Source organism: Dryas octopetala, chromosome 2 (genome assembly GCF_963921425.1).
Source record: "Dryas octopetala chromosome 2, drDryOcto1.1, whole genome shotgun sequence".
In the NCBI taxonomy this organism is placed as follows: domain Eukaryota; kingdom Viridiplantae; phylum Streptophyta; class Magnoliopsida; order Rosales; family Rosaceae; genus Dryas; species Dryas octopetala.
Genome location: NC_141367.1, coordinates 18,797,318 through 18,820,613, shown reverse-complemented (window position 1 = coordinate 18,820,613; position 23,296 = coordinate 18,797,318). Strand labels below are relative to the sequence as shown.

General features: G+C 35.8%; 3 protein-coding genes across 4 annotated transcripts; 2 read left to right on the top strand and 1 right to left on the bottom strand.

Annotated features, from left to right (window-relative positions):
* Positions 1 to 5,516: 5,516 nt before the first annotated feature.
* On the top strand, positions 5,517 to 7,509 carry LOC147293724 (ammonium transporter 1 member 1-like). The gene has a single exon (XM_086232136.1). The coding sequence runs from the start codon at positions 5,775 to 5,777 to the stop codon at positions 7,290 to 7,292; it is 1,518 nt and encodes a 505-aa protein (XP_086088262.1). The 5' UTR covers positions 5,517 to 5,774; the 3' UTR covers positions 7,293 to 7,509.
* Positions 7,510 to 11,993: 4,484 nt separating this feature from the next.
* Positions 11,994 to 18,733, top strand: LOC147293723 (Peptidase S41 family protein). Its single transcript, XM_086231606.1, has 13 exons — positions 11,994 to 12,149; positions 12,676 to 13,036; positions 13,141 to 13,290; positions 13,638 to 13,720; positions 13,913 to 14,121; positions 14,646 to 14,714; positions 15,132 to 15,250; positions 16,638 to 16,713; positions 16,788 to 16,829; positions 17,604 to 17,712; positions 18,074 to 18,171; positions 18,251 to 18,344; positions 18,422 to 18,733. The coding sequence occupies exons 1-13, from the start codon at positions 12,045 to 12,047 to the stop codon at positions 18,539 to 18,541; spliced, it is 1,635 nt and encodes a 544-aa protein (XP_086087732.1). The 5' UTR covers positions 11,994 to 12,044; the 3' UTR covers positions 18,542 to 18,733.
* Positions 18,734 to 18,865: 132 nt separating this feature from the next.
* On the bottom strand, positions 18,866 to 21,661 carry LOC147293722 (uncharacterized). Of its 2 annotated transcripts, none has more exons than XM_086231607.1 (2): positions 21,248 to 21,661; positions 18,866 to 19,698 (listed from the first exon to the last, which is right to left on the bottom strand). In XM_086231607.1, exons 1-2 carry the CDS (start codon positions 21,620 to 21,622, stop codon positions 19,177 to 19,179), a joined length of 897 nt encoding a protein of 298 aa, XP_086087733.1. In that variant the 5' UTR covers positions 21,623 to 21,661; the 3' UTR covers positions 18,866 to 19,176. The 2 variants fall into 2 exon arrangements, with proteins under 2 accessions (XP_086087733.1, XP_086087734.1); XM_086231608.1 differs by having other exon boundaries at positions 21,272 to 21,655.
* Between the last annotated feature and the right edge of the window lie 1,635 nt (positions 21,662 to 23,296).

Genomic DNA, 23,296 nt, shown 5'->3' with positions numbered 1-23,296 from the left:
TTTTCTTTTTTTTTCTTTTTTCTATTGTCTTGGAATAATAGACCCATGCCTAATGTCTTGACTCTTGCTATCATCCCCCTTGTATAGTTGTATATGGGATTATTTTCATATTTTGTAATCTGGGACAATGGTCCCAATTTTACGATTCTTTATTGTAACAAAAAGATCTATGCCTAATTAAGAAAGAGTGCCACCATAAAGTTGTTGCCTTCAGTATTTAAAAATAAAAAATAAACAAATGACAGCTCCAAGCCTCCAATACCAAAGCTAAAGGTCTTTCTCTCTACAATATTACTGATGTTTTAAGTTTGAAATTCCCAAGGAATAAAATTTCGGGTTTCGAAGAAATTTCGATGGAAATTTCGAAGATTTTTAAATTTTGACAAAAATTTGACGGAAATGATGGAAATTGATATCAAAATATGGAAATTTTGAATGAAACTTTACCATATGTTTATTTATCATATTATCTACTAAATTGATAAAAAATATTGAAGAAACTAAATTATATAGTAGGTTTCATGTGATATAAGATAAATATAATGCACGCTGGAGACAAATACTATTAAATAAAATTAGTATAAAATGAAATTAGTATATTATCTATACTCTATAATATATACACTAAACCCTATATATTCTATATTGTTTAGGATATAGTATATGATACTAGGGTTTAAGCCCTTTAGGGTACTTTAAATTATTTTTTATATAAAAATATATTATAATTTACTAGTTTAGGGTTTAAAAATAACTAAACGAAACTCCAAAACGGGCAAACAAAACTCCAAACTATTTTTTTTCTTCACAATTAACCCAAAGGCCCCAAATCCCAAACAACCCTAAACCTTTTATTTATTTTATTTTCTTTATTTTCTTCTTTTTTCTTTTTTTTTTCTTCTTTTTTTTTTTTTCTTTTCTTTTTTTTTTCTTCTTTTTTCTTCTTTTCCCTTTCCTTTCTTTTCCCTTTCCTTTCTTTTCCCCTGAGGCTCCACTGCTCCAGATCTGTTTTCTTCATTTCTTCTTCTTCTTCTTCTTCTCTCTCTCTCTCTCTCTCTCTCTCTGCAACTCCCGCCGCCGTCGCCCCCTGCCCTTGCCTCGTCGCCTCTCTGCCGTCGCCCGTCGCCCCCTGCCCTCGCCCCGTCGCCGTCGCGCCTCTCTCCCTCGATCTCCCCCTGCCGCCGCCTGCCGCCACCCCTCTTTCTCCCTCGATCTCCCCTCTGCCACCTCTCCATTTTTCTGCAAAAAGCCAAAAACCCAGCTCCAAAACCAGAATACCAGATCTCAAATTCAATGGGTTATGGGCACCGTCGAAATTTCGATAATTTCGACGAAATCATCCCGAAATTTTAGCAAATATGGGTTTCGATTTCGACACCCCCAAAAATCAAAATTTTCGGCGAAATTTCACCGAAAACTTCGAAATTTAACACCCTGGAAATACCTTTCTCCAAAATAACTTTAAGTGAAATCACGCAATTTATCTTTAAGTGAATGCATGTATTTTTCGTTGAGCATTGGTTACTCTTTCTTAGCGTTTTGATTGTTTACCAACCTATGACATTGTAATTAAATCAACAATTATATTACAATAAAAAAAATATACAAATGACTTTCTATTTTAAGTTATTTGTGAATGTTAATCTACTTATACGAAAAACTAATACACAAAAGTTTATGTAAAATAAAAAAATTAATACACAAAAGTAAGAAAAACAAGATGGCCGCTATTTGAACACTCTTCTAGCCTTCTCCTTCTCACTACATATTCATATTTTTATTTTAAGTAAATTACTCTAAAGTTTATTTTATAGTCTTTAATGATAAACAAACTCACCTAAAAATTTGCAATGATAAATAAGTTCATTTTGTACAAACAAAGCTCACGTTATATTTTCTTCTATGTTTTTTTTTTTAACTGGGTAAATTATCATTGTTGCAATTATTGTCACTGTTTGACAGTGATAATTAATAACAGTAGAACACATGTGTTTTATGCAATTCATATGGTTATTGCCGCACAGTGGCAATTGATGAGTGTTCGGTGAACAGTATCGAGCACTTGGTGAATAGTACCGAATCCTCAACTCATTAAAGTGGACCGACTTATCCCTGTGTTTTTACAAGTGAACCGGCCGATCACGAGCTTTTTCGTTTTGGACTTTAAAAATAAACCATTTTATTTTTGGTTGCTATTTGAGCCAAGGACCCGCCCACCTTCTACAGCTAGCCACCGGACCTCGCTCACTCGCCGACGCTTTCGTCTCCTCGATCTCCCCCTCTTTCTTCGCACCCTTCCTGTCAGACAAAAAAGGAGGGCGTGTGATCATGCTGGCCTCTAGATGATATCGGAGATTGCTCACTTTCGATCTGGGGGCTGACATCGATCTTCTCTGTCAAACAGGGAGGGTGCAAACTGCAAAGAGAAAGGGGAATGGGGAGGGAGGGAGAGAGAGAGAGATGTTAGTGGTAGTGATGGCACCGTTTCTTTATTTGTGTTTTTCTTTTACTTTCAAAATTGTGTTCTTTTCAAGGAGTAAAATTTCGGTTTCGAGGAAATTTTCGATGGAAATTTCGATGGAAATTTTCGTGGAAATTTCGATTAAAATTTCGATTTCGATAAAATTAGACAAAAACGACGGAAATTGCTATCAAAATACGGAAATTTTGAATGAAACTTGACCATATGTTTATTGAACATATTATCTACTACATTTATAAAAAACATTGAAGAAACCAAATTATATAGTAGGTTTCATATGATATAAGGTAAATATAATGCGCGCTGGACAAATACTGTTAAATAAAATTAGTATAATGAATAAATGAAATTAGTATATTATTTATACTCTATAATTTAGAGACTAAATCCTAATACTAAACCTTATATACTCTATATACCTTAATACTCTTTATACTCTATAATTTATAGACTAAACACTATATGCTCTATAATCTATACTATATATTGTTTAGGATATGCTATAGGATATTAGTGTTTAGGCCCTTTAGGATATTTTTAATTATTTTTTATATATAAATATATTAGAGTTTAAAAACAACTAAACGAAACACCAAAATGACCAAACGAAACCCGAAACCCGAAACTTTTTTTTTTTCTTTCCAATTGCCCAAAGTCCTCAAATCTCAATCAACCCTAAACTTTTTTTTTTTTTTTTTCCTTTTCATTTGTTTTCCCAATTATTTGTTTTTATTTTATACTTAAAATTAAAGAATGGCAATATCTTTTACCAAAAAAAAAAAAAAGGACAATATCACTCACATTGCTATATTAATAGTCAGGAGGAAGTTTATTGGGAACCATTATAGAAAAAAAAAAATAATAAATATAAACAGAGGATTCAATCCCCCTAAAAAAAAAAAAAACTCCAACCCTCCAACAATAAACATACCCAACCCATCTGCGTAATAAGTCACATTAATTAATATAAATAAGGACACATGGTTTTGAATTTCTCACTTCTCTTTCTAAGTTTCTATTTCTCATCTTTTTTCCCAAAAAGTCGAAATATGGCAGCCATAAATAAGGGTTGACCACATCTGTAATTGTGGCAACTATGTGACCATTCAATAATTATATATTTTTAATAAAGTTTATAAATATTTATAATGGTTAATTTAGAGCTTAACATTTATGCTTAAAGTCTAAAGACTATGTTGTAAATAGAACTCAAGTATTATCAAAAGTAAGTTGTAATTGGCATATAGTCACAATTGTGTAATTGTCATATACAATTGTTTTTTTTTTTTAACGAAAAATGAGTGAGCCTTCAAATGAGCGTTTAATGGGTATCTGAACATTGGACAAGGCCCTAAAGAAATTCCTTCCCTCCCCTTAATATATAAAACAAAAAAATTTGTGAATTAATATTGTATCAAAAAAAAAAAGTTGTTTTGAGTCTTGAGACTTGTACAAAAAATAATAGGATTGAAAATAATTTAATTGTCATATAAATATAATTAAATAAATTTAAAAACAACCATGTGAAGCAAACCCAACAAAAAAAATAACACATATGATGAATAAGGTTTTCTTTTTTTAATGTGTAAGGTTCGAGATAATGCACTAGCCCTACAAGGTGCATTGTCAAATGAATAAAACTTGCCTGCACCCCCTGTTTCACCAGCTGGCATCCCTCTCTCTCTATCTCTCTCCTCTCTCTCTCTCTTTCCCTCTCTCTCTTTCTCCCTTTTTTCTCTCTTGTGACACCACCTGTCCCCCTAAAACGGGGGCAGGTAAGTTTCACTCTTGTCAAATTGTCAATAATAGCAAATATGTTATAGACTTATAGCCTTTTGACTTGTAAAAGTAACTCTGCAGTTTTACTTCCCCATTTCCCCATTCCTTCCTTTTTTTTCCGTAAAGCATGCTCTAGGCTCCAGCTCCCCCATTTAGCCATTCCCCATTTCCCCTTTCTTTCCTTGTTTTTTTTTCTTCTTTTCCTTTCTCTCCAGACTTCACCCAGACCACCCTTTTCTTCTTTTCCTTTCTCTCCACAAACTCCACCCCGTGCTTCTCTCTCTCTCTCTCTCTCTCTCTCTCTCTCTCTCTCTCGGCATCCCCATCACCAGCCCACCATCACCCTCATCTCGCCGCTGCCGCCGCCCTCCGCCGCCGAAACCCACCGAAAACCCAGCCCCTCTCCTCTTCTCTTCCTCCCTTCTTTTCCTCCTCCCTCCACGGCCTCAACTCCCAAGTGACAAAGAGATCTGAGTTTGGGGGAGATTTGGGGTTGATCTGAGTTTGGGGGAGATTTGGGGCTGAGTTTGGGCGAAATTTCGTTCAAATTTCGTCAAATTTCGGCGAAATTTCGACGAAATTTGGCGAAATTTTACAAAAATAAACATATTCCGAGTTCAAAATTTCGGACGAAATTTAAGCGAAATTTCGCCGAAATTACCGAAATTTCGCCGAAATAATACCGAAAAATAATGGATTCGTGATAAAATTTCGGGACTTCAAAAAAACGAAAATTTCGGCGAAATTTCGCCGAAATTTTCGAAATTTCATTCCTTGGTTCTTTATGATCTTTTGCTATTATGATAAATTTGTTTTTTTATAATTTCGCTAAAAAGACAATCTCATCTTTTTAAAAGTAGATTATTACTATTACTCAATAAAGAATTAACTAACTAATAATTACACAAACATTGAAACTCTCACATGTAGTGTTTGAACGTGCCTGCAGCTAATTATTCGGTACTGTTATACTTATTATATTTCTGTACTATAATTTTATACTACAAAAAAAATCTAAAAAAATATATCCTATTTATTAAAATAATAACAAATAAAATGGGATACAAATATTATAAAAAAAAAAAGGGTGAGAGAATTAGCTAATTATTTGATCGTAGAACTGGCACAAGGGAGTTTTTCAACAATTATTATTATTATTATTATTTTTAAAAGACAATAGCCAGTGTATTATTTAATTGCAATAGGAGATACTAAAAAAGAAAATAGAGAGAAGAAAAAAGAAAATAGAGATGCATGGATCTGAATCGGTGAATGCTGACCCGTAACATTGCAAATGAGCTGAACCCATAAAGTCATGAAAAAATTACACATGCGAACACAAGACGATCCTTCCCACAATCCCACACCAAAGTTGGGAGAAAGAAAGTACAGTCGTATCCTATCCGGCCACCTATATATACACTCATAAGCTTCCAACCCCAAGCCAAACTGCTAGAGGACTAGACTCCTACGTCCTCTCTCTCTCTCTCTCTCTCTCTCTCTCTCTGCAGTCATGGCCACGTGGGCGTCTCTGGACTGCTCCGCCTCCCAACTGGCCCAACTCCTCGGCCCCAACACCACCGACCACACCGCCGCCGCCACCTATATCTGCAACCAGTTCTCCACCGTCTCCTCCAAGCTCACCGACACCGCCTACGCCGTCGACACCACCTACCTCCTCTTCTCCGCCTACCTGGTCTTCTCCATGCAGCTCGGCTTCGCCATGCTCTGCGCCGGCTCCGTCCGCGCCAAGAACACCATGAACATCATGCTCACCAACGTCCTCGACGCCGCCACCGGCGGCCTCTTCTACTACCTCTTCGGCTTCGCATTCGCCTTCGGAGGACCCTCCAACGGCTTCATCGGCCGCCACTTCTTCGGCCTCAAGCAGATCCCCTCTGGCTCCGCCGGCTTAGACTACAGCAACTTCCTCTACCAGTGGGCCTTCGCCATCGCCGCCGCCGGTATCACCAGCGGCTCCATCGCCGAGCGGACCCAATTCGTTGCTTACTTGATCTACTCATCCTTCCTCACCGGCTTCGTCTACCCGGTCGTCTCTCACTGGTTCTGGTCCGTAGATGGCTGGGCCAGCGCTTTTAAACCAGACAATCTCTTATTCGGGACCGGAGTCATCGACTTCGCCGGCTCGGGCGTGGTCCACATGGTTGGAGGAATTGCCGGCCTCTGGGGCGCTTATATTGAGGGTCCGCGGATCGGGCGGTTCGACCACTCGGGTCGATCCGTCGTGCTCCGCGGGCACAGCGCCACGCTGGTCGTGCTTGGCACGTTTCTGCTTTGGTTCGGGTGGTACGGGTTCAACCCGGGCTCGTTCAACAAGATTTTGGTTCCGTACACTACTGGCGGCCAGTGGAGCGCGGTGGGCCGGACCGCCGTCACCACCACCCTAGCCGGCTGCACCGCCGCCCTCACAACTCTCTTCGGGAAGCGGATCCTCTCCGGCCACTGGAATGTCACCGACGTCTGCAACGGGCTGCTCGGCGGGTTCGCCGCCATCACCGCTGGCTGCTCCGTCGTGGAGCCCTGGGCCGCCATCATCTGCGGCTTCGTCGCCGCCATCGTCTTGGTCTCCTGCAACAAACTGGCCGAGAAAGCAAAATACGACGACCCATTGGAGGCGGCGCAGCTCCACGGCGGGTGTGGCGCGTGGGGTATTATATTCACGGCGCTGTTCGCGACGGAGAAGTACGTGAACGAGGTGTACCCGGGGCAACCGGGTCGCCCGTATGGGCTGTTCATGGGTGGTGGAGGGAGGCTTCTCGGGGCCCACTTGATCCAGATTCTTGTGATTGTCGGGTGGGTCAGTGCCACCATGGGACCTTTGTTTTTTGTGCTCCATAAGCTTAAGCTGTTGAGGATTTCGGCCGAAGATGAAATGGCGGGTATGGATATGACCCGGCATGGAGGGTTTGCTTACGTTTACCATGATGATGATGACGACTCGCAGAAGCCAGCGACCATTCAGCTCAGAAAAGTAGAACCAAGTAGTGCTTCCACGCCCACTTCAATTTAGTTACAAACTCTCAAATTAATTAATTTCCATATTTTCTTTTTTCTTTTTGTCTAAATTTTTATAGGTTTGGAATTTTGATTAGTAGTTGTTGTCTTGTTGACATTTAATGTTAAGTTTAAGATGATTTTGTGTATTATTTTTGTGGGGTGGTTTGTGGTTGATGCATGATTGCATGTTGAAGATAAGGAAATATTGACTAAGATTTGCTTCTTTCTCATTCATATATATTATTCATATGACTATCGATTTTCAGTATTAAAATAAAAATAGAAATGTATATTTTAGAGCTGGGTCATAATAATTATAATGAGAACAAGTGGTTATGTTTGATTTTGTATTGAAGCACCATAGAAGCCAAAACAACTAAAAGTGCAATGAATGTGAAACGCGTTGGATTGATGCATTGACTGTAATGGAGTATGGGCCCGGATACTCTGGGCAAGGAGAATCTTCTGACGCTCTATAAAGTTGGAACTTTGTTTGAATGTTAGGAGAGATCTTGGAGTAGAACTGATATGCACTACGTTCCTAAATACATTTTAATTCTCGTGTAGTAGAGTTATTCTAGTTTGGATGATAAAATTTTGGATTTTAAGAAAATTTTAATAAAAATTTCGATGAAAATTTTGACGGAAATTTTAAAATTTTTTAAATGTTGACAAAAATTAGACAGAAATGAGAAAAATTGCTATTAAAATACGAAAATTTTGAATGAAACTTTACCATATGTTTATTTAACATATTATCTACTAAATTGATAAAAAAAATTGAAGAAACCAAATTATATAGTAAGTTTTATGTGATATAAGATGAATATAATGCACGTTGGAGACAAATACTGTTAAATAAAATTAGTATATTATTTATACTATATAATCTATACACTAAATCCTATGTATTTTATAATCTATATTCTATATTGTTTAGGATATGGTATATGGTATATGATATTAGAGTTTAGGCTTTTTAGGGTATTTTAAATTATTTTTTATATAGAAATATATTATAGTTTACTAGTTTAAGATTTAAAAACAATTAAACGAAACTCCAAAATGGTCAAACGAAACTCCAAACCATTTTTTTTCTTTACAATTGCCCAAAGGCCTTAAACCCTAATCAATCATAAACCTTTTAATTTTTTTCTCTTTTTTATTTTATTTTATCTTTTTTTTTCTATCCTTTTTTTTTTCTTTTTTTTTTCTTTCCGTCCTTTCCTTTCCTTTCTTCTCCCCCTGAGTCTGCAGTTCAGGTCCACTGTTCTCTCTCTCTCTCTCTCTCTCTCTCTCTCCCCTGCCGTCCCCCCTGCCATCGCCTCTTTCTCCTTCGATCTCCCCCCTGCCGCCCCCCGCCACCTCTTCTTTCTCCCTGAACTGTGCAGGTGAGGTAAGTTGGTTAGCTGGGTTATTGGGTTGCTGTGCAGGTGACGAAATTTCTCTAAAATTCAAAAAATTTGGTTATTAGGGGGCGAAATTTCGAATATTTCGCTGAAACATTTCGAATTTTTGTCGAATCAGTGTTAAAATTTCGGACCCCCTCAAAATCGAAATTTAAACCCTTAGTTTGGATTAAGTAAAACTATTTATTCGACTACGTTTCTAATAACATAAATTAGTGCCCAACGAGAATGCCGAGAGCTCATCATTCTTGAGCTCTTGGTGGCAAATGTATTCTTTATCTACATTTGTAGATTTTAAATTATAAATGTAATTTTTTTAGTTGTAGATGCAGCCTTTTAAGTTGTAGATAACATAATTTAGATTGCAAACGCATTTTAAGTTGTAAATAGGCTTTTTATCCAAATAGCACCTGAACTATAGGGGGTGTGCTCAAATACCACCCAAACTTTTTTTCTTGCCAATTTACTACCTGAAATTATTAATATGTGCTAATTTGCCACCTAACATCCATTTTTCTGTTAAATCATCAAAAAATTTTCCAAACTTCCCATTTTGCCCTTGAATACAATAAAAAAATATTATTATTTTAAAAACTTTTTTTAAAATATAATTAGAAAAAAATTAAAAACTAAAAAAATAGAAAATGGAAATACCCTTTTTTTTTTAAGGGGTTTAATTAGATTTTTTTTAATATTTAAAATGCTTTTTTTATATAAATGACGAAAATACCCTTGAAATAAACAGAAAATTTAACTAAAATGACGGTAGGTGATAAATTGGCCAATATGTGAAAGTTCAGGTGGTAAATTGGCAAGAAAAAAAGTTTGGGTGGTATTTGAGCACACCCTTTATAGTTCAGGTGGTATTTGAGTAAAAAAGCCTTGTAAATATAAGTGTTAAGTATATGTTGCATTTGTAGCTGTCGAGTGCTCAGCAAAAACCACCAAACACTTCATGAAAATTAAGTATAAGACCAGATGGATTGTAAGTTAATTTTCTTTCTCATTTTAATCTTTTATATAAAATACCCTTTTTAATAAAAGTGGTTTATTACATTAGGTGTTGTGCTTATTTTACGAAATGGAATTCACTTTTGTTGGATATAGAATTTGGCACATTAGGTAAAATATTTTGATCACATTTATGATCGAACCCATTTCTAATAAAAGTAATTCATAACAGTCCTCGTACTCACCTTTTTTGAAGTGTTGATCATATCCTCAAAGAGATGAGATTCATTTATGTGAGCTGATAAGCATGTCATGTTCTCAGTCATGTACTAATTAATGTATATTTCTCTTGTCAAATTTGGTTGATATGGTAGAATAAAATGGTAAGAAGGAGTACTGCAGGATTTTCCCAACGTGGGTTGGACAATAATGGTAGTTTATATAGATGCTCTTTTATGGAATGATGATGTTGGCATAATATAATGAAGGTGGAAGAATGGTGGGATATGATTGCTATAATGCTCTCATCATGCTCATGCAGTGGTGTATTATCAATTTATTTCCTCATATTAATAATGCTAAGCATAAATGCAGTATATGGCTGTTTCAAATCCAATAATTGACTTTTGTTTTGGTCAGAAGTATAAAGTTGACTTTGGGATACCCTTATACACAGATCCATAGTTCAAAGAAGATTTCGTGGGATAACAAGTACCCTTATTAACATTACTTGATTAGTTTCTTGGGAAAGAAATGGTCTAATTGGGAAGGGGCAGCTAAATTTGACATTTAAATGAAAATTGTAGCTTAAGCTAGCTACAATTTGTTTGGTGAAAAAGACATTAAAGTGTTAGACAATTACTAGATTTTAAAAATTTCAGTTAATAGAAAGTGGTCAATAGTATATTTTAAACATGGAGTCTTATTCCATGGGTGAAACAAGCATATGTAGACATTATATGAGCTACCTACTGGTTAACATAAGATATTTAAAGGTTCTGATACTATACTTAATGTTTAGATAATTATTGAATTGAAGTTTTTTTTTTTTTTTTTATTGAGGAAGGTAAACCTTAGAATATATTTTTGTGAAGACAGATACCGACAAACCATAAAGGAGTTGATTAATCTCAAATTGTTAAAAACTAAGTTGATATACCAAACTAGCTAGCAAAAAAAAAAAAAAAAAAAAAAGATGACATTCCAACTCTAACATCAAAGTGTGGGGACAATTAATGCTCTTCACCACTAGTTTGGCTTGAAAATCAATTGGATTTGCAATTGTGATGGATGCAATAAAGAGGTACCTTTGGTTGGTTACATTAAAGCAGAGGGGTGGCGAGTCAATTATTCAAGTGTGAAAGACTTGAACCAAAAGCAAAAGCAACGGTGGGAGACTGAGACAGGTTGTGGTTTGGTCAATGTGACGACTTTGAACGTTGCCTGGACTTTGTATTCGAAAAGTCTTGAGGATCAAACCTTCCTTTCCAATCTGTACGACTGCCTCCATCACTATCAGTGTGTACAAATTTCTTCATTTATTATTGAAGTCTTTTTTTTTTTTTTTTTATTAACATACTATTTTCTTCGATGCTATATTTTTTAATTTTTTTAATTTATCATTTTAGTCACGGTTCTTTTTTAATCATTTTAGTTGATATCCCACAAGACCACAACACAAAAAATTCTAATTTGCCTTAAACCCATTAAAAGAGAATAATATAAATGCACTTCGCATCCACACCCCTAGTCAATTGTTAGTACAAAAGATTGATAAAAATTATAATTGTCATGCCGTGGTAATTGAGTTTGTAAAGAGAAAAAATTGTTTAAGATCAGTCGAGCTACTGATCAATCAATGAAATGATGTTTGGATTAAATTTTAAAACTGATATAACATGAAAAAGAGTTGAACTTAAGAAATTTTGAAAACTAACATTTTTTTTTTTTTGGTTTTCCTAAACTTTGAACAATTTTTTATAAAATTTAAAAATCTGACTCTCGAGAAGTGCTCGAACTTTCCACCAGCATTATTCGACAGGGTCGAGCACTACTTGAGAGAGATTTGAACACTTCTTAATGGAGCACAAGTAATACACAAAGGTTAGATTTCAAAATAAAAAAATGGCTAAAAATCTTAAATGGAACAAATTGTGGCTAATGTTTCGAGTTTCTTTGGATTTAATATTCAATCTCAAGTAATTCTAAAAAATCAAAATAAGAAGGATAACATAAAAGAATGGCCCAAAAATAGCTGGCATGCAATTCGGGCTTTTGATGGGGGGTAAGGGAGTGGCCCATCCTTTCTATACGGATTACAGGCTAAGGCCCAACATGGGATAAGGAGTAGAATTTAGATAGAATCTCAACGGAGAAGAAGAGCGTCTTCTCTGGGCTCTCCGTTGATGGAGGTCCTCGCTAGCTCTGCAACTGCTTCTTCATGCCCCAATTTCGCAATTTTCAACTTGTACAAAAACCCTAATTCCGCTTCCATGTCCACCACTCCTCAGGTACTCTCTCTCTCTCTCTCTCGTTCTCTCTCGTTCTCTCTCATTGACTTCTATCTAATTTATGGCTCATTTTAACTAAGTTTCATTGGGCGTAACCACAATTACAAAAGAAGAACATGGTAACTGTGAATTTACGTTCTAATAAAAAAATTCTAAACCTTTTGCTCTTTTGTTGGATCAGGATGTGGTGAATGCTGAATATTTGCACTTGCTTACTCTATAATTCATAATACTGTTTGTTTCGGCTTCTAAGTTTATATAATACTATACTATTTGCTTAAAATTTTAAGGCGAAAATGTTTTGTTTATTTATTTTTTGATTCATGGCATTAATTTTAAGGATGTGGTGAGTTGTAGTTTTTATTACTCTAACTCACTTTCAGGTAGTTGGTAATATCTTGTACTAGTCTCAAAATTTTAAGGAAATAGATCCAAAAGAGACCTAGTGTCTCCTGAAAGATACTGCTCTATGAAGTATGCTGAACATTATCTAATTGTAATGGGGAGGCTGAATTGCTCTTTGCAGGTGCTGCAATGGAAGTATCTGCCAGTAAGGATTGTACAAGCTCGAGCAATGCCTCCCTTAATGTGTGTATGGAAAAAATCCATTAAGAGACCGATAAATTATAGTAATACTGATTGGGCCTCTAAACACAATTTCTTGCTTCCGCCAGTGCGGAGGCTCAACCAAAGTTTCTTTTCTAAGTGTGGTTTGCTTTCAGTAAGTTATAGCAAGCTTAAGAAAAAACTTCGATTGAAGAAATATGCTGGCAGTCTCCATAAAGTTATGAACTGTTCAGAAAAAAATAGGCAGCATCTTTTTGTTCGATTTGTTGTTGGACTGATGGTGGTCATGTCCGTTTCTTCTGTCAGCAAGATTCCATCCTGTAAGTTTACTTTTTCATGTTAATAGAGTAGTGAAAGCCAAAAATTGTGCAAGGGTCAGACAATTTACTTTTTTTTTTCTTTGTTCTTTTACTATCTTGCACAGGGGCTCTCACTGAAGAGAATCTTCTCTTCTTAGAGGCATGGAGGATGATTGATCGTGCATATGTTGACAAATCTTTCAATGGACAGAGTTGGTTTCGGTACAGAGAAAACGCGCTGCGCAATGAACCAATGAACACACGAGAAGAGACATGTATGGATTCCATCCTTATAGTCATTACGTACTGTATTTTTCTGCATATTACCATATTTAAAGTAGCATTGAATAATCCATGGCAGTTCTTTGAAAGTACAACTCTAAAATGGTAAAATGGACTTAAAATTAATAAATAGATACACTGTTCTTAATCATTGTACTATAAACTTCTGCATATGATACCTTATTTTACTTGATACATGTTTGGATTATTTGGTTCTTCCAACCCCTTAGTTGCAAACTATTTGACAATCTCTAAAGTCTACTCCCACTTTAGTTGAAAATATTATACTTGCCTTTCCAATTTCTGCCTCTCTAAATCCTAATGGCATATTTGCAATTAGATACGGCAATAAAGAAGATGCTTGCCACATTGGAGGATCCTTTCACTCGGTTTCTGGAGCCTGAAAAGTTCAAGAGTCTACGGGTACAAGGATATTTCTTCTTATGATCTTAGTATATTGCATTTTAGCTTAAATAAGAATGTGACACTATTAGATACCACATCAAACACATAAACTCTCACATTAATACCCATTATATTAAGATAGCATTTCTTCAGTGGAATTTCAATATAGATATTGTACCTAAAATCTGTTCATATCTTCTTTGAAGGCAGTCTGGGACTCAAGGTGCTCTTACAGGCGTAGGGCTGTCAATTGGCTACCCTACAAAATTTGATGGATCACCAGCTGGTCTTGTTGTTATTTCAGCTGCTCCAGGAGGTCCAGCAAACAGGGCTGGCATCTTGTCTGGGGATGTTATTCTGGCAATTGATGATACAAGTACAGAAACAATGGGCATATATGATGCAGCAGAGAGATTACAGTGAGTTTCTTACCCTTCCAGCTACTTAACCTGTCAAATTAGATTTTCATCTAAAATATGTAGGCTGTAACAAGGAAGTGCAATCATAATATGGTTTACGATATCATCTATTTTCATAGCTGCAATTTATCAGTGGAATCCCATTCACATGGACATATGCAAAAGACATATTGCAGTTTTCCTGTCAATTCCTTTATCATCTCACTGGTAGTTGTTTAGTTGTTTCTCTTAGTTGTGAATTGTAAAAATTAAAATTACCAAGTGACAGTTATAGTTTGCGTTTAAAGTTTGTTATGACATCTTAAATGGCTATCTTAGTAATTGCCAATTAAGTACTAGGACATTTGTTTGGGGATTATTCACCAAATCTAGTTAAAAGCCTATCATTTAACAATCCGGACAAGCTCTCTATCTTGAGCCCTTTGAATTTCTAAGTGCTGTCTGGTTACTTGTAATTGAAATAAGTTGTTTCTAAATCATGACTTTCCTTTCCCACTTAGTTTTGTTTCTTCTAATTGTTACAGGGGATCTGAAGGAAGTGCAGTGAAATTAACCATTCGTAGTGGACCTGAAGTAAAGCACCTGGCTTTAATGTAAGTTCAGTTCTTCATTTATCCCTGCGGAAGGCCTGTAATCTCATTTGTCCTAGGGATACCTTTGCTCTACTTTTTTTTTTTCCCTTCTTAGGTAAATAACATTTTGTATGCCCACAAATGTTTGAAGATTTATTGCTTTGATAAATTAAGCTAAAAAACCTCAATATTGATATTAATTTCATCATAACATTGTCAACATGCTTTTGGGCTGAGTTGACATTTTCTTTGGTGGCCAGAAATTGAACTTAGTGTTTAACCAAAGCCATCCCATTTGTTTGGACACTTGAGCTACTGCAAAGTTGTGGGTTTAGCACTTAGCAGTGGGATTAATTGTCACTATTTATATTGAATCTGCAGTCCTTTTTTTCCCATTATTTTATAAAATATTTTAAACCAGTTCTTGCTGCCTTCTAGGCGAGAGAGAGTTTCACTGAATCCGGTGAAGTCAAGACTGTGTGTGGTGCCTGCTTCAGGGAAGGATTCCCCTAGGATTGGTTATATCAAACTAACAGCATTCAATCAAAATGCATCTGGTAAGTAAAACTAGTAGTTATTGTCGGTTAGGTACTGTCAGGAGTGAAAACATATGTATTTATATTCATAAAAGCAACATTTTTTTTCCTTCTTTTTTATTTTTCTAGCTTGTTTACAGAAATGACCAGGAGTTGTGTCTCATTTTTTTTTTCTTGATATGAAACAAAGACTTTATTGAAGAAGTCAAAAGAGTACAATTTCCAGCCATGGGTAAGAAATCCACCATCCAAATTAATGAAACACAACCTTGCTACACGACTAGAATAAATCCTAGCCTTCCAAGTACAAATACAGCAGCGCCAAGCAACAGAGCAACACCAAACAAAATTGCAAAACATCACAATACAGCAAAACTGATCAGCTAATGGAAGCTCCCCAATTTGCACGAAGAATAAAAAATGGAATGTCTCTAAATTCTGCAATCACCGACGCCCACAAAGAAGCCGAAATCTCAATATATCCCACAAAGTTGACACCTCCCCTCTCCACCTTTTCCTAAGAAATTGTAGCATTTCTGTCAAGCCATAACACCTCAAGAAACAGTCAAAACAATGCCCCAGAACTATTCCACAAAACTTTCACTTTAATTCCCCCACCAAAGGCACAATGCTTTTCTAGCAAAATGCAAGCCTCCAGAATGGCCCTACTCAAACTAGCTTTTTCAAAATGCTCATGCCACAAACTAAGAGCAATTGGGCAATGAAGAAATAAGTGATCAATGTCCTCTGCACCAAGTTTACAGATATTACACCATGAGGGTGAGAGACACATATCAGGCCTCCTTCATTGAACATTAACACAAGTATTGACTCTCCCATGAGCAATTATCCATGCAAGTAATCAAAATTTTATTTGGATCTTCCTTTTTGTACAGGATCTTAATTTTTGTCGAAGCATAGCATGAGATAAAAGTTCGTACAACTGTGTAAAGAATAGATGATCTGAAATCATCCCTCTTCATGACTCATTTGGATAGTACAAAATGTTTAATTTTACAAAATTTAGCCCACCAAGAAAACTTGTATTTTTTTTTGTCTGTTTTTTACTTATGAATTTTATAATTTTGATTTTATGGCACTGTCTTAATCAATTACAAGGCCGGTACTATTGACAGACGAATTCAGTTCTCTGTGTTTTATTTTGAAGGAACATGGTTCAATTTTTAAAATTTTATGTACTTTATTCTTCATAATCTCATTTGGTACTTCATTTGTTTGTGCTCATTTGCAGTGTTTTTGTTTTCTGTTCTTTCCTGCCCTCTCCCTTGCCTCTCTCTTCTCTCTTTTTATTTATTTTTAAATAAACAGAATAGAAGTGTTACCAAACAAGCTCATAATTTGAGGTTCAAGTCTTGCAATTTCCTTAAGAACTTGCATTTTTGTGTAGGTGCTGTCAAGGAAGCAATTAGTACTTTAAGGAGTAATAATGTTAATGCCTTTGTGTTGGATCTTCGAGACAATAGGTGATTATCTTTCAACATGGTTCTTGTTAACTTTGCCCATTGGAAGGCCTTCTGAAAGCTTAAATTTTGTGCAGTGGTGGTCTTTTCCCAGAAGGAATTGAGATTGCCAAGATGTGGTAAGCTACTCTAAAGAATTGTGGCAAACTTATCTTGCAAGCCTGAAATTTACACTTTTTGGTGCCTTAACTAGTCAAATCAGTATTATTTTGCTGATGGGGAACAAAAAATGAATGAAGTTTTGGCTGCATAGTTAATTTAGTCTGGCTGACTAACTTGTTTGAGTTTTCTGAATACTTTTTTTTTTTTTTTTTTTTTTTTTTTTTTTTTCTGAAATGAGATAACTAATGTTTACACTAAGTCATAGCCATGCCATACAGATATTCTACTTTGTAAACTGTTCCTTTCTGATCTATCATATCTCGAATATCAAAGTTAATGTGTCAGATGCATTTTGTATGCATTGTATTAGATATGCACAAAACTGGGAACCAATCATCTAAAAGCATTGTAGAGATGGCATGAAAGCCATCTGTGTGTGGGTGGAAGTGTCAGATATGGACATTTTGGATTCATACATTTCATGAAATGCTGAAACTATCATTTGGAAGACAACACATGAAATGCGTTTATTTCATTTCAAAGATTTTTTTACTTTGAGTTGATTCATGTCCATGCATCGTTTTTACAACTAGATTATTAATTCACACTTGTGCCGCCTGAGAGGTCTTTCTATGTTTAATATTCTAATGCTTTATGGTTGATCAAATTTATGCAGCACAAGTTCTACTTTATCAAAAAATCATTGTTAAGTCTTTCAAAAGTTTTGCTAGCACTTCCTTACGTCTGTTTAATTTATGCATAGGTTTTCATAATTAGATGTTGCCTTTCAGGTTGGACAAAGGTGTGATTGTATATATTTGTGATAGTCGTGGTGTTCGAGATATATATGACACCGATGGAAGCAGTGCAGTAGCAACTTCAGAACCCCTATCTGTGCTGGTACATTTCTACGTTCTACAATAAATGAGATTTGGTCATGCTATTTCTTGATATGCAGTAGTCATCATTTTGACTGTGCTGTCATCCAGCTTGCGTATGTTCTCTACATTGTTTAATGGTGGACTCAGTTTTTCATTTCTGATATTTTGTCTATTAACAGGGAACCTTTTCATAGTTGGATCTGTATTTTATTGTTTCAAAATGTGGCATTCTTGCAAAGTGCATAATTTTAGTTTTAGGATTCGTTGTCTTTCTGATTTTTATACAGTGGTGAAAATTTTTTCGAAGAACATTATCTTCAAAGAATTTTTTCATAGAGTGTGGTGAAAATTGCTTTATATATCTTCTGAGATTTCTTCAGGTGAATAAGGGAACTGCTAGTGCAAGTGAAATATTAGCCGGGGCACTGAAAGACAATAAACGTGCTGTGTTATTTGGAGAACCCACATTTGGGAAAGGGTAATCTCTTTTGCTTCTACACAGTTCGCATGAATAAAATGATGAATTCCTGACATGAGCCATCCATCCCACTATGCAGCAAGATTCAGTCAGTTTTTGAGCTGTCTGATGGCTCCGGGTTGGTTGTTACAGTTGCTCGTTATGAGACACCTGCTCACACAGATATCGACAAGGTCTGATGCTCTCTCTCTCTCTCATGCAATTAACTTTATTCACTGCAAATTAACTTTATTCACCTTGCTCCTTATAGGTTGGAGTGATTCCGGACCATCCCCTGCCAACCTCATTTCCCAAAGACGAGGAGGGTTTTTGCCGCTGCCTTCAGGACCCTACATCGGCTTGCAACAGAGTCAAGCTATTTGCAAGATGACAGTAGTTTCTGTGTACATTTGACATTGTTTACAAGAGAAGGACAATTTTTAACAGATTAGTTTGACGTTCTTTCAAGGTTTCATTCATGTAATGTCACAGATTCAATTTCTGGGTAGAACTCTCCAGAAATGAAAAACAAATAGCAATGTATGATTCATGATAATCAATGAAAGAAAAGTAGCATGTTAATGAGAATTAAACACAGGCTTGATTTATTATCATGATTATTATTTTATTTCAATGAAAGTCATTTCCAGGTACAACCTTTAGATTTCCCTCATCTTAGAAATCTACACTGTAATACCAAATTCTACACACTGTATGGAACTAAATGTACCAAGATTGTATTGTAGTATATACAATGGTGTGCAAATAATTTCTGAAAGAGCCTCAACATCCAAGTTAGACGATACAATAAAGTGTTTTAATTATGCCATCAAAAAATCATCATATATGCAAATTGGTTCTGGCTGAAATTTGATTCCTTCATCTTGGCTTCAACTGTTTTAACATGGATCTGAAGGTCATGCAAGAACAGAAACAAAAAGCCTTGTAATTCTTGAACCGAACACTTTCAGGCAAGACGATCAAATTCATGCTCCAGGCTTGAGACTGCTGGTTTTTATTCTCTATTCACCAAAATATCTTTGTCCACGAACCCAAAAATGGGAAAACAGCAATCAACAATCTAAACAGAAGAGGTGTGTCACTTTTTCTTTCTCTCTGACTCAACTTACTCTTCCCTGTTGGCTTTCTCCGAGATTGCCTCCGCGCAGATTCAGCTCTTTCAAGATCATCCCATCCACCAAAACTTGATGCATCTTGACCCCTATTATTCACTGAAACATCATTGCCAACAACCCAAGATTGATAACCCATCTTTTTGTTACTAGTTTCACTGTCTTCATCGTATTTTTCTTCTTCATCGATTTTAGCATTACCTACAGTGCTGGCAGATGGTTTCCATGGTTTCCTTCTCATCCTAGACTTGCGTTTTGGTCTACTTTGTGTCCGTCCCCATAACTTCTCAAATGCAAGTGAAAGTGCTGACTGACCAAGGGGGAGTGCTAATGCCATAAGAAAAGCTTTTGGTCCCGTAGATAGCAGCAATGATGCGATAATAATTGGGAGTGCCCAACCATAGGATCTGAACACCTGCGCTGAACAAAAAGCAAATATATCTGGAGATTTACACCTATAAGAACAAAATTTTGTAATAGAAATCAACCAGTAGAAGCATAATAAAAAAAATTAGTTTTTCAGTAAGACATTTTGTATCTCGAACATTGTCATTATGGTGTTCATATTTGATCCTTTTTGCAGGTAATCATTTTATCAATATTATTATATTCCTTCAAAGAATATACATCAGTGATCAAGTCCAGGTATGAGGCAGAACATGGGGGCCGGGGGGGGGGTTTCATTTCTACTAAGGGAACCCCACAAAAATAGTCTTAGAATCAAGGCAAGCATTATGGATTCTGTACAACTTATCCAAGCAGTTTGCTCATTCTTTCTTTGAAACCAAATATCAAGTTATTGTACCAATGCCTAACCAAAATAACCCAAGCAAAGACATTCTTACTCTCAATTTTGTAAAGGCAATAGCTAACCACAGCGGTTCATTGCAGAGAAAACAGATTAAGGTTTTTTTCTCTATGCTTGGGAAAAGCATCACTCCAACTAAGGCACTCCAAAGATTGTTTCCTACCTTAAGGTGCCTTCCCTTAGCTGAGATAATGCCCCATCATGGTGCCTTTCATTGGCTGCTTTCTCAGGGGAGTGCCTTCAACAACATTGTGCTTAACATCAGCTCTCTTCCAATTTTATTATAGAACATGACCTTAAAATTGACAAGAAAAACTTACACATTTGTAGAACTATGATAACAGGACCCCAATTCATTTGTACAAGCACTACATTTGCCTTATAGGCCGGGGAGTACTGGAAATCAGGAAAGGGGAGGGGGGGGGGGGGGGGGGAGTAACACTCTATTAGCCTATTAGGTTGTTTTGGGCCAATAGCAGTTATGCTGATATGCTGCTGTGTAAGTTTTCAAACAGTGAGGTGCTGAACCTTGCAAACAATAAAAGCCAGTCAACTAAATGGGGCAACTGAATATTTACATATGGAACTGAAAACATTTCATAGTAAAAGAGCATAAGTGATAATACTGGCTTCATAACAGTAAGCTTTACTGGAGTTTCCAACTTAAACAAAAACAGTAACAGATTGTCCATATTATTACATCTCTCTAAGTTCATCTTATGCAATTTATGTCTCTTGTACCTAAAGTTTATGTTCTTAGAGAAATCAAAACTCTTTTTTTCCCTCTCTTGCTTTGATAAGAAGTTTTTTCAGAGCAAAATTTATTGCTTACAATAAACAACTTCTATAATGGCATTGGTTAACTTCTAAACTCTTGATGAAACACAAGTAGAGATGCCAATCAAAGAACGGACACACACACACACAAAGGGGCATCATCACACTTGTAAAGTCAAGCCATCTGTCATAATAAATGGGAAAAAGAGAAAAGCTATATATCAGTTAATCAGCCATTTCACTATGAACAAATAACAAAAGGCAACCAAAATGATGCATTCTAAGACTTAAGGCTTAAACACCTGAAGTTGTTTTCGTTTTTGGACAAGTCAAACATCTGTAAAAATAACTAAACTAAGCTCCAATTTACACAAATAACCTGATAAAGAAGTAAAATTAGAACCTTGAAAATCCAGACACTATCAATGGCTTCCTCCAAGATTCCACTTGGGCCTTCCTCCATCTCCGAAGACTCATCTGACCACCAACGCCTTTTCTTCTTCCCTTTACTTCCATTGTAATCGTACCCATCTTTTTCATCATCGTCTTCTTCTTCTTCCTTGCCTATGTCTCTGAAATTAAAACCGAATCTCTGGGACCGAGAGGTTTCGTCATTGGAATCCCAAGGACGGTACCTAGGAGTATAGGAGCGACGTAAATGAGAGGAGGGAAGTGGGTTTTGAAAGAGAGTGTGAAAGGAGTATCTGGGTCGCCATGGATAAGGTTGTGTGAGGAGGAGGACAGTGCTCTCCATTGACAGTGTGAGCTTCCATGTGCCACGTTCTTGTTATCTTTTCTCCAATTAAACTCTTTAAAAAAAAAAAAAAAAAAAACTGTTTCCAACATTTGAGCAAATGTTTTTTTCTTCTTCCAAAAAAAGCAAATGTTTTTTTTAATAAATAAAGTTTGAGTTGCAGTTCAATTTAGATGTTTTTCTATTTTTATTTTAGTCAAATATTTAAATTTTTGTGGCTAGTATTTTCAGTGCTAACTGCTAAAGCTATTTGGTAAATTGGTAATGTTTTTGTTTTTTCTTCTAACTTACTTCTGAGAATGAGAAATAAATGAAAAAAATACATAAAACCAAAACTTAAAAAAGCTCCTTAAAATTGTTTTTGGATTTTAGTATTTTATTGTATATATAGAAAATTATGATTAAATATCAAATTTCAATAATTTTTTGGTATAACATGAAAATCATATCATATTTCAATTGAACTACCAAATTTAAATGTAGTTTTTTAGATTAGGTCACAAATATGTTGACCCCTTTGATTTTGACCTTTTCCATTTGACATTTTTATCCTTTGTCCCACATATGATGAGTGTTAGTTAAAATTTATAAAGTTTTGACAAAATTGCTCTCGATGCTTTTATATTATCTTGAAAATTTACTAATGTAGTCTCAACTTCACATTTAGTTGTAAATGTACGATACTCACAACTTCAAATTTAGTTGTGACTGAACGACAGTCACATCTAAGTTATGAGACAGTCATAGTTAAGTTGTGATTTAATTGAATTTTTTTTAGAAAAATTATACTACAATATAGTATAAATAGAGGTCAGAACAATATTTTTACTCAAACTAATATACAGTATAGTGGTGTGAGTTGTCTCTTTCAATTTACCAAGACAATTACAATTAAGTTGTGACTTGATTGATTTTTTTTTAATACAATATAGTACAAATTAATGTAATATTTGTGATGTAATATATTTTTTTATTGTAGTAGCATGTGATATAATATTTGTAAATTCTAATACCATTTACTTTATTAATTTGTTTAACTTTTTAACTAATACCTAATCTAAAATGCTATTTAATTTTGGTACCTAAACTAAAAAGTTATTGAAATTTAGTAGTTAAAATCAATGGACCTTTATATATATTATAGAGAAAATTACAGATTTTGTTCACTTATTTCATAACTAGTTCGGTTTTGATCCATGATCTTTTTTAAGTTCGATATTAGTCCACTTATTGTTCTTTTTATTCAATAATGGTTCATTCCGTCCATTTTGAGTGGATGAACATTTATTTAAGGGGCAAATATTTAATTTCCTCAGAAAAAAATTTATAAAATAAAATAAATAAAAAAAGGTGCATGTGCACCACCCTCTTCCCCCCCGCCAACCCACACCCACACCCCTCCCAACCCAGCACCTCTCCTCTCCTCTCCTTTCTCTCTCTTTCTTTTCTCCATTCTTTCTCTCTTCCATCTCTTAGGCCACCCCACCCCACCCCCTCCCTGAACTCCTCTCTCTCTTCCCCCTTCCTAACGTTCTCTATCTCTCTCTTCCCTATCTCCGGTCGAGGTTGGGTGGGGGGAGGGGTGGATGGGGCTGGGTGGTAGGGGAGAGGCTGTATAAGTGTGGCGGCGGTTGCTAGCCTGGCTGGGTGGGGTTGGGGGAGGGGGCGGGGTGG

Bases quoted from the DNA above. Each gene is read 5' to 3' on its own strand.
- LOC147293722 (XM_086231607.1), bottom strand. From the start codon at position 21,622: ATGGAGAGCACTGTCCTCCTCCTCACACAACCTTATCCATGGCGACCC. The intron at 19,699-21,247 runs GTTATTTGTGTA...TGTTCAGCGCAG, and splicing joins TAATTTTACTTCTTTATCAG to GTGTTCAGATCCTATGGTTG.
- LOC147293724 (XM_086232136.1), top strand. From the start codon at position 5,775: ATGGCCACGTGGGCGTCTCTGGACTGCTCCGCCTCCCAACTGGCCCAA.
- LOC147293723 (XM_086231606.1), top strand. From the start codon at position 12,045: ATGGAGGTCCTCGCTAGCTCTGCAACTGCTTCTTCATGCCCCAATTTC. The intron at 14,715-15,131 runs GTAAGTTCAGTT...GCTGCCTTCTAG, and splicing joins GTAAAGCACCTGGCTTTAAT to GCGAGAGAGAGTTTCACTGA. The intron at 17,713-18,073 runs GTACATTTCTAC...AGATTTCTTCAG, and splicing joins CAGAACCCCTATCTGTGCTG to GTGAATAAGGGAACTGCTAG.